This window comes from Catharus ustulatus, chromosome 8 (genome assembly GCF_009819885.2).
Source record: "Catharus ustulatus isolate bCatUst1 chromosome 8, bCatUst1.pri.v2, whole genome shotgun sequence".
Classification (NCBI taxonomy): domain Eukaryota; kingdom Metazoa; phylum Chordata; class Aves; order Passeriformes; family Turdidae; genus Catharus; species Catharus ustulatus.
The window spans coordinates 30294734-30312981 of NC_046228.1; the positions used below are offsets into that span (position 1 = coordinate 30294734).

The 18248-nt window shown below is 41.4% G+C and overlaps 1 protein-coding gene across 1 annotated transcript in view; it reads right to left on the bottom strand.

Moving 5' to 3' along the window:
- The window catches only part of RTKN2 (rhotekin 2), a 48926-nt gene that overhangs the window by 29415 nt on the left and 1263 nt on the right, over positions 1 to 18248 (bottom strand). The window contains 1 exon segment of the mRNA XM_042779544.1: positions 1193 to 1389. Coding sequence (XP_042635478.1) covers positions 1193 to 1389 — 197 coding nt within the window.

Sequence of the window (18248 nt, forward strand, 5' to 3'; positions counted from 1 at the left end):
CTCCAAATAGACTATCAACCACCAAAGACACAATTCAAATGATAGAGAAATAACTCTGTAGCATGCATCTCTTCTAATTACCTCCACAGATATCTCAAGGACCCCTGAAGACAGAAATCCAAGCAGTGCATGGCACAAATCAAGTACACAATGCAACTGTTCAGATACTTGTCCAAATATCCTGGACATGTCCCATCACCATTCTGTGCTCACTGACATCAAAGAAAAGGAGTTGAGTAAATTAGCACATATACACACTTGATATTATTCCATCACTAAAAACCATAAATGAACAATGAATCACCACAAAATTCCTTATTTTATTAGGAAAAAGCAACACAAATGCAGTAAGTACAGAAAACTACATGTATTTTATGCTAGTTTTCAAAATCAGTTTCAGAATAGTGGAAAATGCTGCTCTGTCTTCCAACACATTTCTCCTATGAGGCAACTTCTCTGAAACCAAAAAGTAGTGGAGCTGCTCCTACAGATACAATTAACTGAAGCCAAGCATGTACTCAAAGAATTTCTACGCTAAACTGCAACGTAATATTTCATTAAATTACTAACCTGAAAGAAACTGTGCCTCTGGACCATGATTCTCAACATTGCACCCCAAATAAATTCCATTTAGACCAAGAATTTGCAACAGTATTCAAATAAAACACACATACTTTAGCTCCTTCAAGAGTTCCAATGTGAGAATATTTTCAGCTGCTTCCACTGGAGTGTTGCAGTTATCACTTCGCTGTAGTGAACACAAGCGGCCAGCAGAGGGTAGCAATTAACCACGATGGGGCCATTATTAAACGACCCTTGATAACAACTCAAAGAATCAAAAATACAAATAGCTGCATTCTGACTTGGATAGCTTTGTTTTGTCCCATCAGACTTGGCTAGGTGCCTTTCTGTATGCTAGGGGTAATCAAGAAAATATGTCCATGATGTTACTTGATACTAAGTTAATGTCAAAAATAAAATCTACCCAGGAAAATACTACTTGTATTTAATTTTCCAAAGCAAAAAGAAGATAAATGGAATTATTATATAAAGTAATACTTAAAGGCAGAAGTAATTTACGTTTAAGGGATAAGGAAGGATTTAAATCCACATTCCTAGATAGGCTGCTAAAAATTCATGTAAGTAAATGCCTGCTTCATCCTGCTCCCTCTGAATTTGAGATGTTACTCACTGCTCTTCAGTCCTGCCCAGGCTGGGCTCCTTTCGGCCCTGCAGCTCTGCCCTGTAGGCTCGGATGCGGGTATTGCAAACCATCAGGTTCTTCACTGCACACAGAAGTTGCTCCTTCTGTGTGCTCACTGCGAGCAGTTTGCAGATGCCTTCTCGCATGCGGACCTCAAAGTTGATCTTCTCTTGGGTGTCACATCCCTAGACATGCAAAAACACCAAAGGATTAAATGAAAAACTAACCAAGAGTATTCTCATTTACAGAGTATTTACATCCTCTGCAGCGGGGATAGAGAATTCTAGGTTTTAATTATGCACAGCTATTGCAATGGTTATTGAATGCAGAACGGTAGTTCTCTCTTCAGGAACAAATGAGTAAAACATGGGACAAAACAGATTTACTATATCCATTATACATGCAAATTCCAAACCAAGATTAATTCACTGAACCATCTGAAAGTTACTAAAAATTTATGTACCTCCATCTGTCATTCATAGAATAATAATATGGTCCTAGAGAGGGCTAACTGGACAAAGCTTATAAATTAACAACCCACTTTTCACAGTGACCCCCAACTAAAATAAACTTTAAACTGAAGAAAATACTGAAATATTTTAAATCAGAAACTCAATCTCAGTGTATTTTTGGCTGTCTTTAAACAAGTGAAGAAAACCTGCTTTTTTCACTTCTGGTTGATAAGAAATTCAGGTAACAGCAGAAGCAAAAAAAAAAAAGGAGACTTATCCCAATACTCAACTGCATCAGGCCATGAACCAAAAAGTGAAACAGCTGTAGTGGCTTCAAGACTATACAGGCATCATGTCAGGAACATTTTTTATTCAAACAAAATAAACATGATTGGCAAGTCACTGGAATTCACCATTGCTGTATTTTGAAGGAGTGGGGTTTTTCTAAGGTTTTATAAAAACTGCTGAGAAGTCAAATTTCCTGCCTCCTTTCACAGAAAACAATTATAAATTATTCCTCACTTGCAGCTTCAAGGAGGTCAATCCACACCAGGCCAGATAATAATTAAGGTGCAACATCATAAACTGCTGTCTCCCAAAGGCCCCAGTAGATGCCACTGATGGTTGATACAGACTACCTTGTTATGTGGCCATCCCTAGCAAACCAAGTATTTCTGACACGTGAAGAACAGAGTGAATAACAGAATGTTGTCATGGTATCGCAGGGTTGCTTTGCAAAGACTTTGCAGGTCAGTGAACAGTGATGCTTTCTCATTACCAAGCAAGAGTGCCTCAACTACCTCTGGAATTAACAAGTTCATGGTTGTTTGGTGGTAAATAGCCCTCAAAGCTCACATCAGAGAGATTTTCCATAGAAGTTCTGCTGGTATTCTCTACAGCTGATATATGAAAGCTTGGGACCCGTATGGCACTACGGACTATCCCAGTTTTAACCCTCACAGGTTTGCTTTTCAAAGTTTCAATCACAGTGAGAAGGGGATAAAGCAGGGCAACAACACCTCTGCATTCTCAGCAACTGCATCTTTTATTCACGCTTTTTCTTAGGGGAAAGGGAAAGGCTTTCATCCATCTTCTTTTCTTCCAAGTCAGACTTTACATGCCTACGAAAACCTAAGCAAGGCCCACACCTGTCTCTAAGAAATAATTACTTATTCTCTGAGCCAAAACTAATAAATCAGCTGCTACAAAGCTCCAGAGAATAACATCCTACTTCCCCCTAATAATCCCCAAGACAGCAAGCCTCTGCCATGCCCCAGCTCCTCTCCACATCCATCATCTGTTACAGAACTACAGTGAGGAAATAAGCACTCCTATTTGGGACATCTGCATGTATCCATCCTGGGGCTTTCAAAAACTACACAAAGCATTCAGTCCACACTACACCTCAGCCAGGCTCACATAAAATATTCCGGACTAGAACTAAATAGCTGTCGAGCCATTGCTTAAATAACCATACCGTATAGATATCATTTGAAGGAAGGACTTAGGAGCCTCATTCGGGAATGTACGAAGTTCTTTGTGCCTACCAAAAGAGACTGGTCAACTTTCTTCCACCCCCCATTTTGTCTAAAAATACAGGCACACCATCTGGACTCGGGCACTGTTTTACCATATGCTATCTACTAATGCACACCACCAGTGGCAGCACAATCCAGATTAGATAATTCAGAGCTGCTGGGATTTTCAACCCCACACTCGGGAACTACCTAAGCAACACTTCCAGAAAGTGTGTCTGTATTCTCCATCTAAATATACTTAGTATAAGAAATTTCAAGTATTTCTAGTATTACACAGGTAATGCAGTCACAAAACAAACAAAAATAACAAAAACAGCTGAGAAAAAAAATTACGGATACTGCTGAAGGTAGGACAGGTAGAAATTTTACTTGATTTAATTGGTAACTTCATCACAGGTTTTCAGAATCTTTTTCCTAGGTACACTTGTGATTTACTGCCACAGAGTTTTACATCTAAACCCTGTAAGTATACTAGATCTATTTAAAGTAAGCAAGTAGCCAGGCAGAGGGTACTCTTCCAAAACAGGGGTTTATTAGCCAAGACACCAACTTGGGCATTTTGCAGCTAGGGATAGAAACGAGCGTTTGCTGCAACTGGCAGCCCCAGCTCCACAGACACTCCCAAATTCAACTTATTTAGGTTTTTAACAAACTCGAGGTGTAAAAAAAACCCCTAATGAATCGGAAAAGCAGTGTCTGAAAGACTAAAAGGGTGCAAGGGAGCAGCTCCGAGAGTCTGCGGAGGGGAGAGAGAGCGGGGGCCGGAGCAGCAGCTCTGCCGGGGCGGCCGCCGCGTCCCTCGGGGGCGAGGTCGCACCGCCCCAGCCGGCCATGGCGTGCGGGCAGCCTGCGGCCACCACAGCCCCGCCGAGCTCGGACACAGCGCAGCGCCCGCCCCACGAGCCGCCCGCAACCGGGCACCGCCTGCCCCCGGGCACCGCCCGCCACGCCACCCCGCAGCACCGGAGGGTGCCGGCCGGGCCTGCCCTGCCCTGCCCAGCCCGCCCCAGCACTCACCGGCCCCTCGGAGCCCGGCCGCTGCCTCCTCATCATTTTGCCCTGCTCGGCGGCGCCGTTCAAACCTCCCGCGCACCAACGGCCGCGGCCGCCCCGCCCCCGGCCCTGCAGCGCCCCGCGGGACCGCGGCCGGCCCGGCTCCGGCACAGAAACCTCGGGGCTCACGGCAGCGGTGACCCGCGAGTGCCAGTGATAAAGGCCAGGACAGTACCCTGCTTGGCATCTTTCTTCCTCGTTAGTTTACTTTCCTGAAACAGGCCGGTGCCACCCCTGATGACTGCTCCTACGGGAGCGGTTCATGGCAGCTTCCCGGCGGCTGCACAGCACATTGCTGCTCCAAAGCATGCCGTGAATTTTTAACCACGTCCTTGGATTCCTGCAGTTCATCTTTAATATGATGGTACTTTAATAGCTGCACTAGTAGCACGTATTGTTAAAAGTGTACTGTTATGTACTGAGAAAAAGTGCATTAATTATTCACTAGATTGACTGGAGAGGAATGGGAGTCATATCTCTCTCTTCCACTGCCAGTTTTTAAGCTCTGTTTTTCTTCGGCAGATGAAACAAATGAGCCAAATAGTGTTTCCCATCCATTCCTCATCCCTGATTTCTTGGCTTTCCTCTCGGAATTCCTCCTCGACAGGCGATGGTCAGAAGCACACATCCTCATTGCTTTGCACGGGGTTGTCAACATTCGTGGGAAGTAAAATGTGCTGGAATGAGTGAGATATACAGTGTTGCTAACAGCTTTCTACAGAAGACAGAAGTCTCCGGGCTAACATATGCTTACTTAAAATATATCAAAATGCAGTTAGAAGGGAAAATTTTTAGTGTCTCATTGCTTCATCAGGATTTCACATAGGTGCTCGGCAGTTCAGCTGGACCCCTGACCTAACTGCTATAAAAGATCTGGTTTTTGCAATACAGGGCTCTCTCTTGCACCTACCTGGGGAGTCTGCATCGCTTTGTTTCCTAACACTACCCCAGGTTATATATTTATGGATGCTATGTTTTTTCTGTTGTTTAGATACTCCCTTGTGTTCTTTAGTTACTGTGACTTTCCCAAAATAAATCTTTGTCCAGTTTGTTCAGTCGAGAAATCCCATCAGGGAGCCAAAAGGCTTTGGCTAAATCAAGGTATGGTACTTGGAGCTGCACATGGACAGCCAATACATCTAAGAGTGGGCTTGAGGGAGGTTTAAAGGAAAGTCTCCGCCTAATCCTGGTACTTATCCTGCAACCAGGATAAGCCTTAGGTTCCTGTCTCTGCTGCAGAGTTCAGGATTTTAGATACAGCAAAAGCAATCCACCAAAGGAGGGGAGAACATGAGATGACAAATCAGTGTCCTTTTGCTTTACAGTATGGCATATCTCTTAAAGTGGGGTCTGGCCTCTCCTGAATCAGTCAGACATGGGATTTGAGCCTCAAAAATCTACAGATAACTTTCTAGGCTACAGAAGCAAACTAGGAACAGTAACATGTCATGGAATAGAATTGAACCAAACAGGTGAAAGTCTCAGGTTAACTGAACTGTATTATCATTGAATCGATGCTTGACCCAAGTTGAGTGTGGCTACAGCCTTGACTGAATGGCTGAAACGCTTTCATGCAAACTGTGGGAGCAGCTGGAAATAATAACCTTACTGCAGAGATAAACAAATAAGGAATTAATTACTGCAACTCTGCCTTGCCAAAATCCCTTCACCAACTCGCCAAATAGTGCCCTACCATGGAAAATTCATACAACCTGTGAAAAAGACACACTGAAACATTTCCTATCCACCATCACGCCAAGCAGTTCGGGTTAGACTCTAGAACAAACCCACTGGTTCAACCTTTGCAGAAGCATTGCCTCCAAGACTCCTGGGAACAGCTCTCAGGTATACACCAACAGGGTTTTGTCAAAACCCAGGATGGCTACATGGATATAATAAAAGTTACTGCAAAAGGACAAGTTATACCCCAAATTATTTCAGGCAATCAGCATCTCTAAAACCATTTTTACTGGTGGTGTAGACAGCTCCCAGGAATCTGTGGCAGTTGTCCAGGAATTTTAGATGCTAATTAGCATGGTTTTGCACTACAGTCTGTTCAGCAAATCTGAGTCCCAAAATGTGACTGCTAGTGGCATAAAGAGCCTGTGCTTGCAGCCCTTACACCCTCCTACTGACATGGAGCCCTTAAGCAATCAGTGGCAGTTAAATGTGCAGAACTCAGCCCTAAGCAACATGAATAGTATCTTCTCAAGCTCAGTGCATACCTGCTCTGCAGCTGGTTCAATTTTCAATTTTCCAGTACATTAGGAACATGTTTCTTCAAAGTCTGTCTCCTCACATTCTTGCACCTGCTTCTGCTTTGGTCCTCTGTTGCATTCACTTTCTAGAGATGTTAGTTTTTTTCATTATAAAATCAGGCTTCATAACTCAGTGGATCTGTAAGATGCTTAATCTAAAAATTAAACATTTCACCAAACTTCTAGTATTAGCTTTTAAGGGAACCTAAGACAAAGGCTTTAAAAGGCATTTCTACAGGTTTAAAATGAGGTGAGATATTCTTTCCATACTTCATGTCTAGCTCCAACAAAGCCCTCCTGCTGCTGCTACAGCACACAAGCTAACTTGAAATGAAGAAGGCTTTATGCCATCTACATTATCCAGAGATTTGGGATTCAACTAGTAACTAACTATTCTGCTTGCTCCCTAACTGAAGAATAAATGCAGCAGACAGCAACAAAAAAGGAAGCATTGTACCCATGTTTTTTTTTTGTCCAGACAAACCTCCACTGAATACAAAACAAGAAAAATCCTGCACAGTCACTGCTGCTAGTGCAGAGAAGTCAGAAGGGGGTAGGGTGAATTAAACAGGGGATCTATATCCTGCCTTCTGGGGTTTCTTAAGTGAAACATTTTTTTTTTCAGATGAATCACACTATCCTTTTATTTGCCATTTGATTTGCATTGCAAAGCATTTGGCTTCCTTCTAGTATTAGGGAAATTGGATAGCAGAGAAAGGATCATTGTCTATCTAAATCACTGTTCTGCTCAAATGTTAGATCAGCATATTATTTTAAATGTTAGGCCCATCATTTTGGTTTAGCAGGCACAAAATGTCTACACCTACTCTTGACAGCACTGCAGTATTTTTCCTAATTTCTTAGTTCCCACAGCTTGCAACACCTACTTCTTCAATATCATCAGAGTGTGCCAGTAGAAATGCATTCAATTCCTCTTCAGATTTTCCCCAAACTGAAATCTATGAAGATTTGTACTGGACACACGTGCAAAGTATTTGCAAAGGCTTTTTATAACTGACTACCTATATAATTTTAAACTGAAGAGCAACTGTTCCTATTGATTGCCACTGGCTTTGATTGCCATGATATGTGACCACCATAGATTGGCGAAATGGGCAAAGACTGGAATTTAGGGTGGTTACCTGACCACTTATTGGAACCTCAGCAACTCATGTCTTCATTTCAGCCTGCTGAGGTCGCTTGAAAGTCTTTCCATTCTTTTAGCTGGAGAGAAGGGCAACATGCAGTCCTATAAAACAAATTAAACTTGGGTAACTACTTTATTAATGTGCTTCAGGTTCACTTTTGATTGGATAAGGTGAAAATTAATCATCTGTCTGACAGTGAGCTAAAGCCTAACCCTATCATGGTGAAAGTCATGGCTCCATAACAGAGCAGTGTGCACTAGGTATCTTCTCTAAGGTGGTCATGGAGCCAGTTGTTGAAGATGTCATCCTGTAACATGCAGATGCCTAAGTCAGCTAGGATCCATCACCCTTATCTTTCTGCCAAAATTAGACAGAGAGGCCAGAACAACTTGGAATAAACTTGAATATTTCAGGCGCTCTCAGATTAATTTTACCCTAAGAACTTGTTCATCGTCTGATCAAGTTTTTTTTATGTTCTGCAGTTCTCCTTCAACTGCTGTAGTACTCCCAGGGGCACTGGGATCACATCTCTGTATGATGCCACCAACTAAACACTGATACCAAGGTGCTTCAATGAACTATTTTGTTGATTATTGCATGTTCCTGTAGAATTTCTAAAAGAAACTGTAGAAGGTTGAGAAAGTACAAGGAATTATATTTCCTTTTTTCCAGATAAGAAGCCAGAAACTGACTCCTCCCAGTATTCCTGATGTCAATCCTTCAGATTAAATTAATGTAGCCTTTTTGAATCACCATATTAGATAAATGCACTCAGAATACATTTTACAACAGAAATTGTAAGTTACATAAAATCCATCCCCGTATGAATTTGGAAAACAGTTCCTGAGATCAAGCCTGAAAACCTTAACAATTAAATTAAACGTTGCATGACTGAACTGCAGTTTGATGATCCTCTACATCTTAAAGTTGTCCATGCCCAAGACAGTGGATGAGTGACTAAGTGATGTATATCAGTCACATGTATTCTTCTGTTTCTGCTTGGGAGACCATGGACATTGTTTTTGAAATTCACATCTGGCTCCCACACAGGTACAGAATCAACCCCATCAGAAGTATCCTGTTGGACAAGGATCCTCACAGGTGACTGACTGACAGCTTCAATAGAAGCCTTTCTCCAGCTGAGAAGACAATGTGGACACACAGTGTCTAACAAAGCATAAGTTTTACAGCCTTTCCCTACATTTAGAAATTTATGTGGTCTGTCTTTTCTATTCCACTCTCTATCTTTACAGCCATTGAAAGAATGAGGCTATCCTAATTCTTTCAAAATCAAAGGTGGTTGAAGTTGGCTGCTTGGATCCATTGCTAAAGTGGGACATTTATACACGCAGAGAAATGGTCACACCAAAATAGCACTGCTGTTTAAACCCAGAGAAGTCCCTTCAGCTCCGTGTTATGGGGATATTCCATACAAGGAGCGTTTCCAAGAGATTCTACACTGTCACTTCCTTACCATGCCTTCCACCAGGATTCCTCAGTTGGTTAAAGAGTCCTGGTTTGTTTTCTAAGGCATTTACTGCAAGTGGCATTTGTATATAAAATATCCATCTGAGACAGCTGCATCCAAACGTTTGCTAGGCAGTGTGCTGGTGAAGTCACCAGTTTATGTCATGGGAGAATCTAACTTGGCACTCTGTGCTCTGGTTTCATGGTTAGGCCTGTTAGAATTTTATCCCAATTGACCTTGCACAGAAAAGTGAGAAGTCCCTGGATCATTTAATGGATTGTCACTTTGGATCTGAAATGGAGAATAAGTGCCCTGAGAATATCACAAATCTAAAGATAAGCTCCTATATGAAAAAATAATGTCAGAAAATCATCTTCATTTTGTTAGATAGAAGACTTCCACCTATTACTGTGAGAGCAGATATAAGCCCACTTCTGATGGCAGACACCCAGGTAAAAGGAGCAATTCTCCAGTTAGCTCTTGGGATTGGCGTAATTATTTTTTTCCTGAAGGCAGATCCAGGCTGAGTATTTGCAGATGGTCTACTTGTTTTTCCCAAACAATGTAGAATATCTCTGCATAACATGATATTTGGAAACAATATCCATCTGAAGCGAGTTTGTAGTTTGGTCTGATTTTTTCCAAATACTGGAACATAGGTATCTAGGGAGAGAAAAATGGCAAAGCAATGTGCTCTGGAGACCAAGCAACATTAGCTGCCCTCTGTGCAGCCACTTGCACTCTGCATTGCACACTGCACTGCAGTATTGCTAAGGAAGAAAATAGCAACCTGCCCTTACCACTGCACATCTTGAGATGGTAGCTGCCCCAATAACTGAGGCCCAATAGCCCAGTGTAAATTCATTTCTTTGGATTTCACACACTATTTGGACTGTTTTGATCCAGTCTCAGGGAGGATATTCAAAGGAGCGTGGATAGGGATCTATACTTCACTGCAAACTCTCACTTTGGCCTAAGAAATGTTTCTCATTAGTACAAAATTGGTTTATGTCAATAGTTTTCCCAGTCAGACTTGGGGCTATGACCATCTGCAGCTCCTTAGTTTTTCATGCCTTGCCACAAAGCTGTAGTTTTGCTCTACTTTTCTAAGTCCTGAGTTGGGTACCAGCTCCATAAATGGGCATTTGTCATACAGATCAGGCCAAGAGAGAGCAAGCCAAAGCAAGAAGGATTAAGGTAAATGTTATTTCATGAAAATAGCACAGTAAAAAAAAAGGTCTCATTACTATCAATATATATTTAATTTTATGTGCAACATAATAACTGTTTCTGGTTGGAAATTTTTATCAGAGGTTTTAAGCCTCTGGTTCTTAAGGAAAATCTAACTTGCAAATTATGTCCTGTTTCTTACAGAAATAGATACTGAAAAAATATTGAACAGTTCATCCACCCAAATGCTTAGATTAAAGAAATACATCCATAGGGATAAAAGGATTTAAGTTTTTAGAACTGCCAGATAATTTTTCTATTCTCAGCATCCCTAGTTGCTGTGCCTCCACCAGCCTTGTCCCTAAATCCAGTCTCTTCCTCTGCCCTCAGAGTGCAATGCCACTGTGAAATAACTTGCCTCCTTGAAACCTCAAATGAGCCATAGTGCAACAAAAATATTTGTCACATTACAGCCAACACTGGGACCCCAACAGGGATGTAAGGCTGTTCTGGGAGTAAGCCCAGAGTCAGACCACATCTGTTAAACAGGTGATGCTTTTTTGTGGAATCACTGCGGTGTTGGATTGAAATTGTCCATTCTCACGTAGAAGGGACCAAGATATCATTTTCATAGGGTAGAAGGATCCAAGGGGAGAAGTTTGCTGCAAACGACCCTTTGGACACCCCATGGCTGAGGTGACAGGGAGCACACCTTCCCTTCAAGCTTAGCACAGCTGCACTGAAGGAAACCAGTGCAGCTATTTTTTTCCCTTACTCCAGTTCCCCTCAAAGTCAAACCATGGGGAGGGGATGAAACTGGGCTGTGCATGTTTTCCTCAATGTGAGATGGAAACGTTTCTTGCTAATGATAATTTTTGACTTACAAGATGACCCATTTTTACTCATCATTACGAAAAATTGGGGGTTGAGTAGCAAATATGAGTGATTACATTTTACCTGAGATTGGTTTGTCAGACATTTCAGTCATCCTTCTAACCATTTCACAGCCTGTTAAATGAGCTGAGAGAACACTTCATGCCACTGTTAGCATTTTAAATTAAAATCATGGTAACAATAAATAGCACCTCATGTTTTTACAGGCAATTTCATCTAGAAGAATAAAAATAACTAGCTCTGCCTGGATGCATGCATGACTTGCACACATGCACGTGTTTACTTTCTTATCTAAAAATCAATTTGAGTTCTAAGAAGCTATTTCTAGCACTTGATTCTAAATGTGTGTTTGTACAGTGTCATCAAAAAGCAATCAGGATGTTTAAAGAAAAACCAACATCAAGTAAATTTTTCATAACAGGTTCTTTAAAAAGCTAATGCAGACCGAGAGGGGAAGTTATCCAAGTTTGATACAGAGGGACACTTGTTCAAGATAATCCCCAAATATTTTTTGCTAACAGCGTTTGTGCAGTAAGGCTGCTTTAACCAACATGTTAAAATCTCTCTTTTATTCCTTCCCTGTTCAGGAATGTCTTCCTTGTCCACCAACAAATCTCTACAACACTAAGCCACCCTGCTTACATCGATAAGGCATTATATTTAGTGAGAGAAAACACCAGCAAAAGCAAGCCACTACCTAACATGAAGACGATTTTTTCATAATTTATTTTATAGTATGGACACTCACAACACATCTTAACATTTTTTAAAATACTCCTGCTCTGTCATACAGTTGCCTTCAGAAGTGTATTAACTTCCATCTTTAAACACCAGCCTAGGAGGGAGCTCTGAAAGATACAGTGGGCTGTTGCTCCTCATCTGCCCTTTGTTGCTTAAAGTCTCTCTCCAAAAGTTCATCTCTCTCATGCTTTTGTGAGGGACAAGTTCTTTCACACACACGGGTTACTACATCTGCCTGCTACACAGACAAGTACACTCTCTTGCTGAATGGATTTAAACAGCCACTTGGCACCACCAGACAGCGAAGCACCCAGAACATCATTGGCAGCTTTCATGCATGCAGTACACACATTACTAATCTGAACAGGTTTTTTTCATTACCATCCTAGTCACACAATTTTTTAGGCATTCCTTTCAAATTAGCTTATGACATGACATCACTAGGTTGATGGAGAACTTCTTTGAGAATTTTGGAGGTAGTAAGTTGCATACATATTTGGGATCATAATAGTTTATGTGCCACAAAGTGTACTTTACTGGCAGTCATCTCAATAGCTGGCTGGAAAGTCATCCATGGCAAACAAGCCTCTACAAGCTATGTCTCTGAGGGATCTGATTTTTGTACAGAATGAGTCATTCTCTTGTTACTAATGGTTTCACTTCTGGGCATTTCTAAACTAAATTTATTGATCTAACCAAATAGCCTGAGTTTGGGATAAAATGTTTCAAAAGAGAATAGGCAGCAGACTCTAATCCCGAGTAGCACTGCAGTTTTATTTAAGCCTTTAATAGAAACTGCATGGGGAATTATACATGCTGGAAAGGTTTACCTGAGTTTAACATAGGCATGAATCAGTTCAGAGACCAAGCCCCATTTGGATGAGATCAGTTTGGGCTCTGTTCTTGCTCCTTGTGGGAGGATCCTTGGCTGCAAGTTATATAAAGTTAGCGGCCATCTGGGGGCAAGAAATTTGAGGAAAAGATAGAAAACACCATGGCACAATAATTTTTTTTTCCTTTGGTGAACACATGTTCTTTCAGTTCTCAGCCTCAGATGGAGCTAGAAGTGTCTGGTCACAAAGCCTTCAAGACCTACTGCCTGAGAGATAGGTGTGTATGTGAAAACATCTGTTTTCAGGAATGTTTTTATATATTGACTCTTGGCTATCTTTCAAATTGTAAATATATCTATGTTTCACTGCACATGTGGCAGTGGCAGGAACACAGTATTTCCCAAGGACTCTGCCTTTTATTTATTTAATTTTTCCAAGGATACCTATCTTTTAAATTATCTAGAGCACAGTTTGTTTATTTGTTTGCTACCTGCCTACACATCTTTAGTTCGTTGCACTTTTTAGCTCCTGTGAATAAGAACATGTCATTGACTTCAGAGGCTTCTTTTGAGCAGAATCTCCTTTGTGATAAAACCATTTGACAGAACCTTCTCTCATGCTCACAGGCAGGGCCCTCAAAGTGGTATTAAAGATGGTCCACCACCTGACTCTGAACACTGCAGATTTAGCAATTGCAAAGGGCAGCATCATTATAACAACAGAAGTAAAATTGTCCCTCAAAAGACAACAAACTCACCTCAGTTTGCACTACACAAGACATTGCTTTAACATAGGCCATTTGGCACAAAATACCAGATGTAAATATAGGCCCATTTCTGCAGCAAGACACTGCCTAACACTTCCACAGTGAGTACCATTTAGATAAGAGCAGGACTGCAACAAGAGACAAACAATGCCTTGCTGTGCTCAGGTGAATGTCACCCCATCTAACAGATTCCTGTCCTTGCCACACACAATCTGCTGCAGCAGAGGCAAAGGACTCCAGAGCAGCATTGCAACCACGTCACTTTTCCTGCCAAGCATTGCTTGGCTGTAATCTGAAAACTGCATGCTACCAGCAAAAATAAAACACTGGAGAAAACCAGGCTCATCTCACCACCACGTAGGAACTAATGAGAGCTCTGTACTTTTCTTCTAAGTTTGTCCCTTTTCTTGTAGATCATGTCTTCTCTTTATGACATAGGAAGTCTGTTGGCTTAAGTGAGCCCCTCTCCAGGAACTTTCAAAGTTCATCCTCTATTCAGAGTCCTATCCAGCAGAAGCTTCCAGCCTACTCAGTCATTCTCCCAGGAAAAAAATAGCTGATCCCCCAAGCCTTTAAACGTAATGCAAATGTGGAAGTGAAATGCTCACATAAATATGAGAAAAAAGAGGAAACAATGTGAAGGAATAGAATTTTCCCTAAGCACATAATAAAATCAATATACTTTCAGATGACATTAAAGACACAAGTCTGAATTGTATTCTGTGTCCCTATGGGATACTTAGGATGCAGGTACCCTTTGCAGATGGGAATTTAATATATGGAATCATTTAATATATGACATCAATGTGAAAAACTGCAGAGCCAACTTTTCTCAGGGAATAAAAATTACTACACTCAAGCTACAGAAAAGTTTGTAGCATTCTACTAAGTTTTGTCAGTATTCTTCTGAATCCCAGCTAAGGTTTCCCTGTTGGCTTGAATTTATTACCATTGTATAATAGTAACCAGAGAATAGTAACCAGAGAATAAAGTACCTTTTATTGCCCAAACTGATATTTTATTCCCTTCCTCTTGTTTTGTTCTGGTTTTCATCCTTTTGAAAGAACTGCTGCATATTGTATGCTTCATGGTCTGGGTATTTTTCAGTATATTTTTCCCTTCTGTTCCTTCTGAGTTATTGTTATATTATACATAGAAAAGTGCCCCAAATGCAGTGGCCCTTAAAAATCATATGTTAAGATTGTTGGTATGTGACAGCAAAGACCAAGCAGCCCATGCCAGTATGAACCAGAAGCAACATGGCAAATTCTCAGTGGCATTGATGTCCCTGGCTATGGGAGTGGACATGAATTTGAGATTTTACTTAAGAAAATTAAATCAAATAATTCTTATTTATATTAGTATGGATACTACATAGGAAATTTAATGGTATTTTCTTAATGATTTAAAAATTCTTATCTAAATACAGAAAATGCCTAAAGGACATTTGAAATTGAATTGAAATTTGAAATGAAATTGAATTTGAGTTGAAAGGACCAGAAACACCTTCTGAGGTTCTGTCTTTCCAATGCTTCATTCCAGCCATCACTTGGCAATTGTTCTTCAGTGACAATTGAATCTTTAGTGGATGCATCATTTTGCAAAAATCTATCATCATTTATATTGATATTTTTATTTCCAGAAAGACCAGTGATGGAAGAACTGTGAGCTTTGTGCAATTGAATTGATTTGTTTTTATAGCCAGATGTTGTGTGGAAACTTCTTTGCTTGTGCTGTCACTTCCTGTTGATCCCAAATCCATTTCAGATTATGTGATAGCATTACGGGAATGAATATGGGAACAAGCAATGTTTTCGAATAAACTAAAACTGAAATGGGATGAGCTGTGGATTCTTCTCTTCCATTACTTGGGCTTTACTATCAATCATGTTAGAAAGTGCTCCTCCCAAAAATATCTTAGCTTTAACAATAGATTGCCATCTGCAATGTATTTTGATCTTAAAGCTACAGAATCCTCATCCATGAGACAATTTCTAGTAATTTCTGACAAAAAGTGGAATAGCTTTGGGGTAATCTCACACAGCATCTGCCCAGCTGCTGCTGTTGTTGGGCATCCTGGTGTAGCACATACCGCCAAGGGCCACCAGCCTCCAACAGGAGCAGGACCAGGCAAAAGGGTGACTCAGGGGAAAAGCACTTGATTCCCTGGCTTTCCTGAGTGCCCCCTGAAGGAGAACAGCACCAAAGGTGCCTGGACTTTCCTCTCCAGGATTTGGAGGCACAGAGCTGAGAGGCAGGAATGTGCTTCCTAGTCCCTGGCTGTCTTGGATGAGGTGTGATGCTCAAGTTATCATGGTGCCTGAGGGCCTGAATCAGGCTCCTGATGAACTGTGCCCCAAAGTTCAAGAAGGGGTTTTTAAGAATTGGATCTAAGAAAACAAACCTCTTATCTCTCATTCGGCATCTAAACCTTTGGGCCCAAATGTCCTTTGAGATTTTCGATGATCTTTGAGCTCTGGATCTTTAACTTTTTCAGTGAACTTTGGCTTTTTGTTACCTTTGACCCTTTGATAATGGTGATACCTTCAACCTCTGTAATGACATTTAGCACCAGGACTTTCGTAACCTTTGACCTCTGCATGACTTTAACCTAAAACCTTTACATTGCATTTCCCCATTGTGACCTTTGACCCCCAGATTACCTTTGACCTTTAAATGACCTCTTATTTCTTGGGCCATGTCATATTTTTGCCTCTCAGTGACCACTCCTGGGAGTCCTGGCACAGAGACCAGGGATGCAACAGAAAGGGGAAGCCCAGCCCTATTGCTTCCCTTGGGCTTGGAGCTGCTCTCCCACATGCTGCAATATTGCAGAGGACTGAATTTGCCACCACACCTTAACACTGCTCTTTTTATGTCTCTTTCTATGTGAATTAAGAACTTTTAACACCCAAGCACATAGGACTAGCATCGAATCAGCTAATTAGATATAGGTGGCAATTCTCAGGCTTTTTTGGGTCACTTTGGGTGGTTTTTTCAGTCAGGAAATCAGTGTGGTTTATTTCGCATATAGCTCCTCAAACATGGAAGGCATGTGATATGAACCTGTAAAAGCAATGTTCCTGACCATGCAGTGCCATTGCAGAAAGAATGCTATCTGAATGAAATAGCTTGAAATTCTGCTTTGATGGCAGGCTTTGTGCTTTTCTTTAGAGAAAATGTTTATATTTTTATAAGTCCCAATGAGGGAAAGGCTTTGCCATAGGGAGAAATATTTCTTTAAAGATATTCTGACATGCTTTTTGCCATTTTTCAGTCTCCTTTTTTGACTCGGGCAGCTTCTTTCAGAAACAAACGACCACTTGCTCCTGCAGATTACATCTCGTTTCAAATGAGATTTGGGAACAGCAACCTGGTGGCTAATCCCACATGTAATCCTGAACAGAAACTCATGTGCTGTAAGCCAGTTCCCTGCATCAGGCCAGTTTGTTGCAGACATATAAAACATTTTCTTCAAAGATCCATGATACTTTTGTCCCTTGCTGCTGCCAGTGACATCCTGACCCTCTCCAGTTGCTGTTACTTGTCCTGGACAAAGAGCAAAATGGGTTTGTTAAAAGGCTCCAATTTATTCTCATGAATGTTACAACTCAGAGCTTAGAAGAGGCACTTGGAAACTTCGTACGTTCCTCTTCCCTTTCAAAATAAGGACAGTAAAGACTCACTTGACTGGAAGGCAAGTCCCCCAGCTTTTCCTCTCAAGAGGTGTTAGTTATATTTCCTTTATCCTCCCAACTAATTGAAGTCAGTATTTGGGAAGAAAAATCAAAATGGCAGAAGTTCCAGCCATATCTACTGCTGACACTTTCCCCCACAGCCCAAATTCTCCTGTCTTTTGGAAAACATGCCCACAGCCATCTCACACCTGAGAACTCTCACCACATATGGATTAAATGATGCACATCAACTTGTAAGAGAACCTTTTATTCTCTATTTTCCCACAAGAGCAAACAACGGTATGGGTACAGAAGGGGAAAGCTCAACAACTTTCCGGAGTCAGCTCCAGCCAGGGGTATCCTATCGGGACAATAATGAGTTTGGAGAGCCTGCAGGAAGTCAGTTACTGGCATATTAAAGGGAGTCTGTTCCTATCCAAATGCTGGGAGAATGACTGAACTGGACATCCAAACGGCACATCAGGAATTGAAAACTGAAGACACGAAGAGCTGGATCCCAAGCCAGCAAAACAAATATCTAGAATGCAAGTAAACTCTGAGAAATCTTGCAAGAAGAATTTCTGGGGCTAAATGGTTGTCCAATTTCAGATCTAACTGGCCTAAACCATACAGCTTAGGCTGCAGAACAATGGGCTCCTTCAAAGCCATCGACATTTTCTGTTCCTTAAGACCATGAGGGCTCTCATTACTGTCAGCTGGAGAGGGCGGGTGGGTATCACCTCTTCTAAATGTGGATGAAGCCTCAGGTAGCATCCCATCATGCTAAGTTCACCACACTTGTACAGCATTCATCTGTACCTTGGAGCGTCAGCAGCAAATACCAGTGATATGGAGGAGGTAGGAAGGCAATGGGCACAACAGAGAGAGATAATGGACAGTGGAGGAAAACAGCCAAGAAAGTGGGAACCAAAACATGGTTACATTCCGTCAAGGCTGGCCTCCTAAAAAGAAACAGTCAGGAGTCCCAGATCTGGAGGCAACCATGGTTCAAAGCTATTCCCTCCTGACCTCTTTTCTAGGTTTTG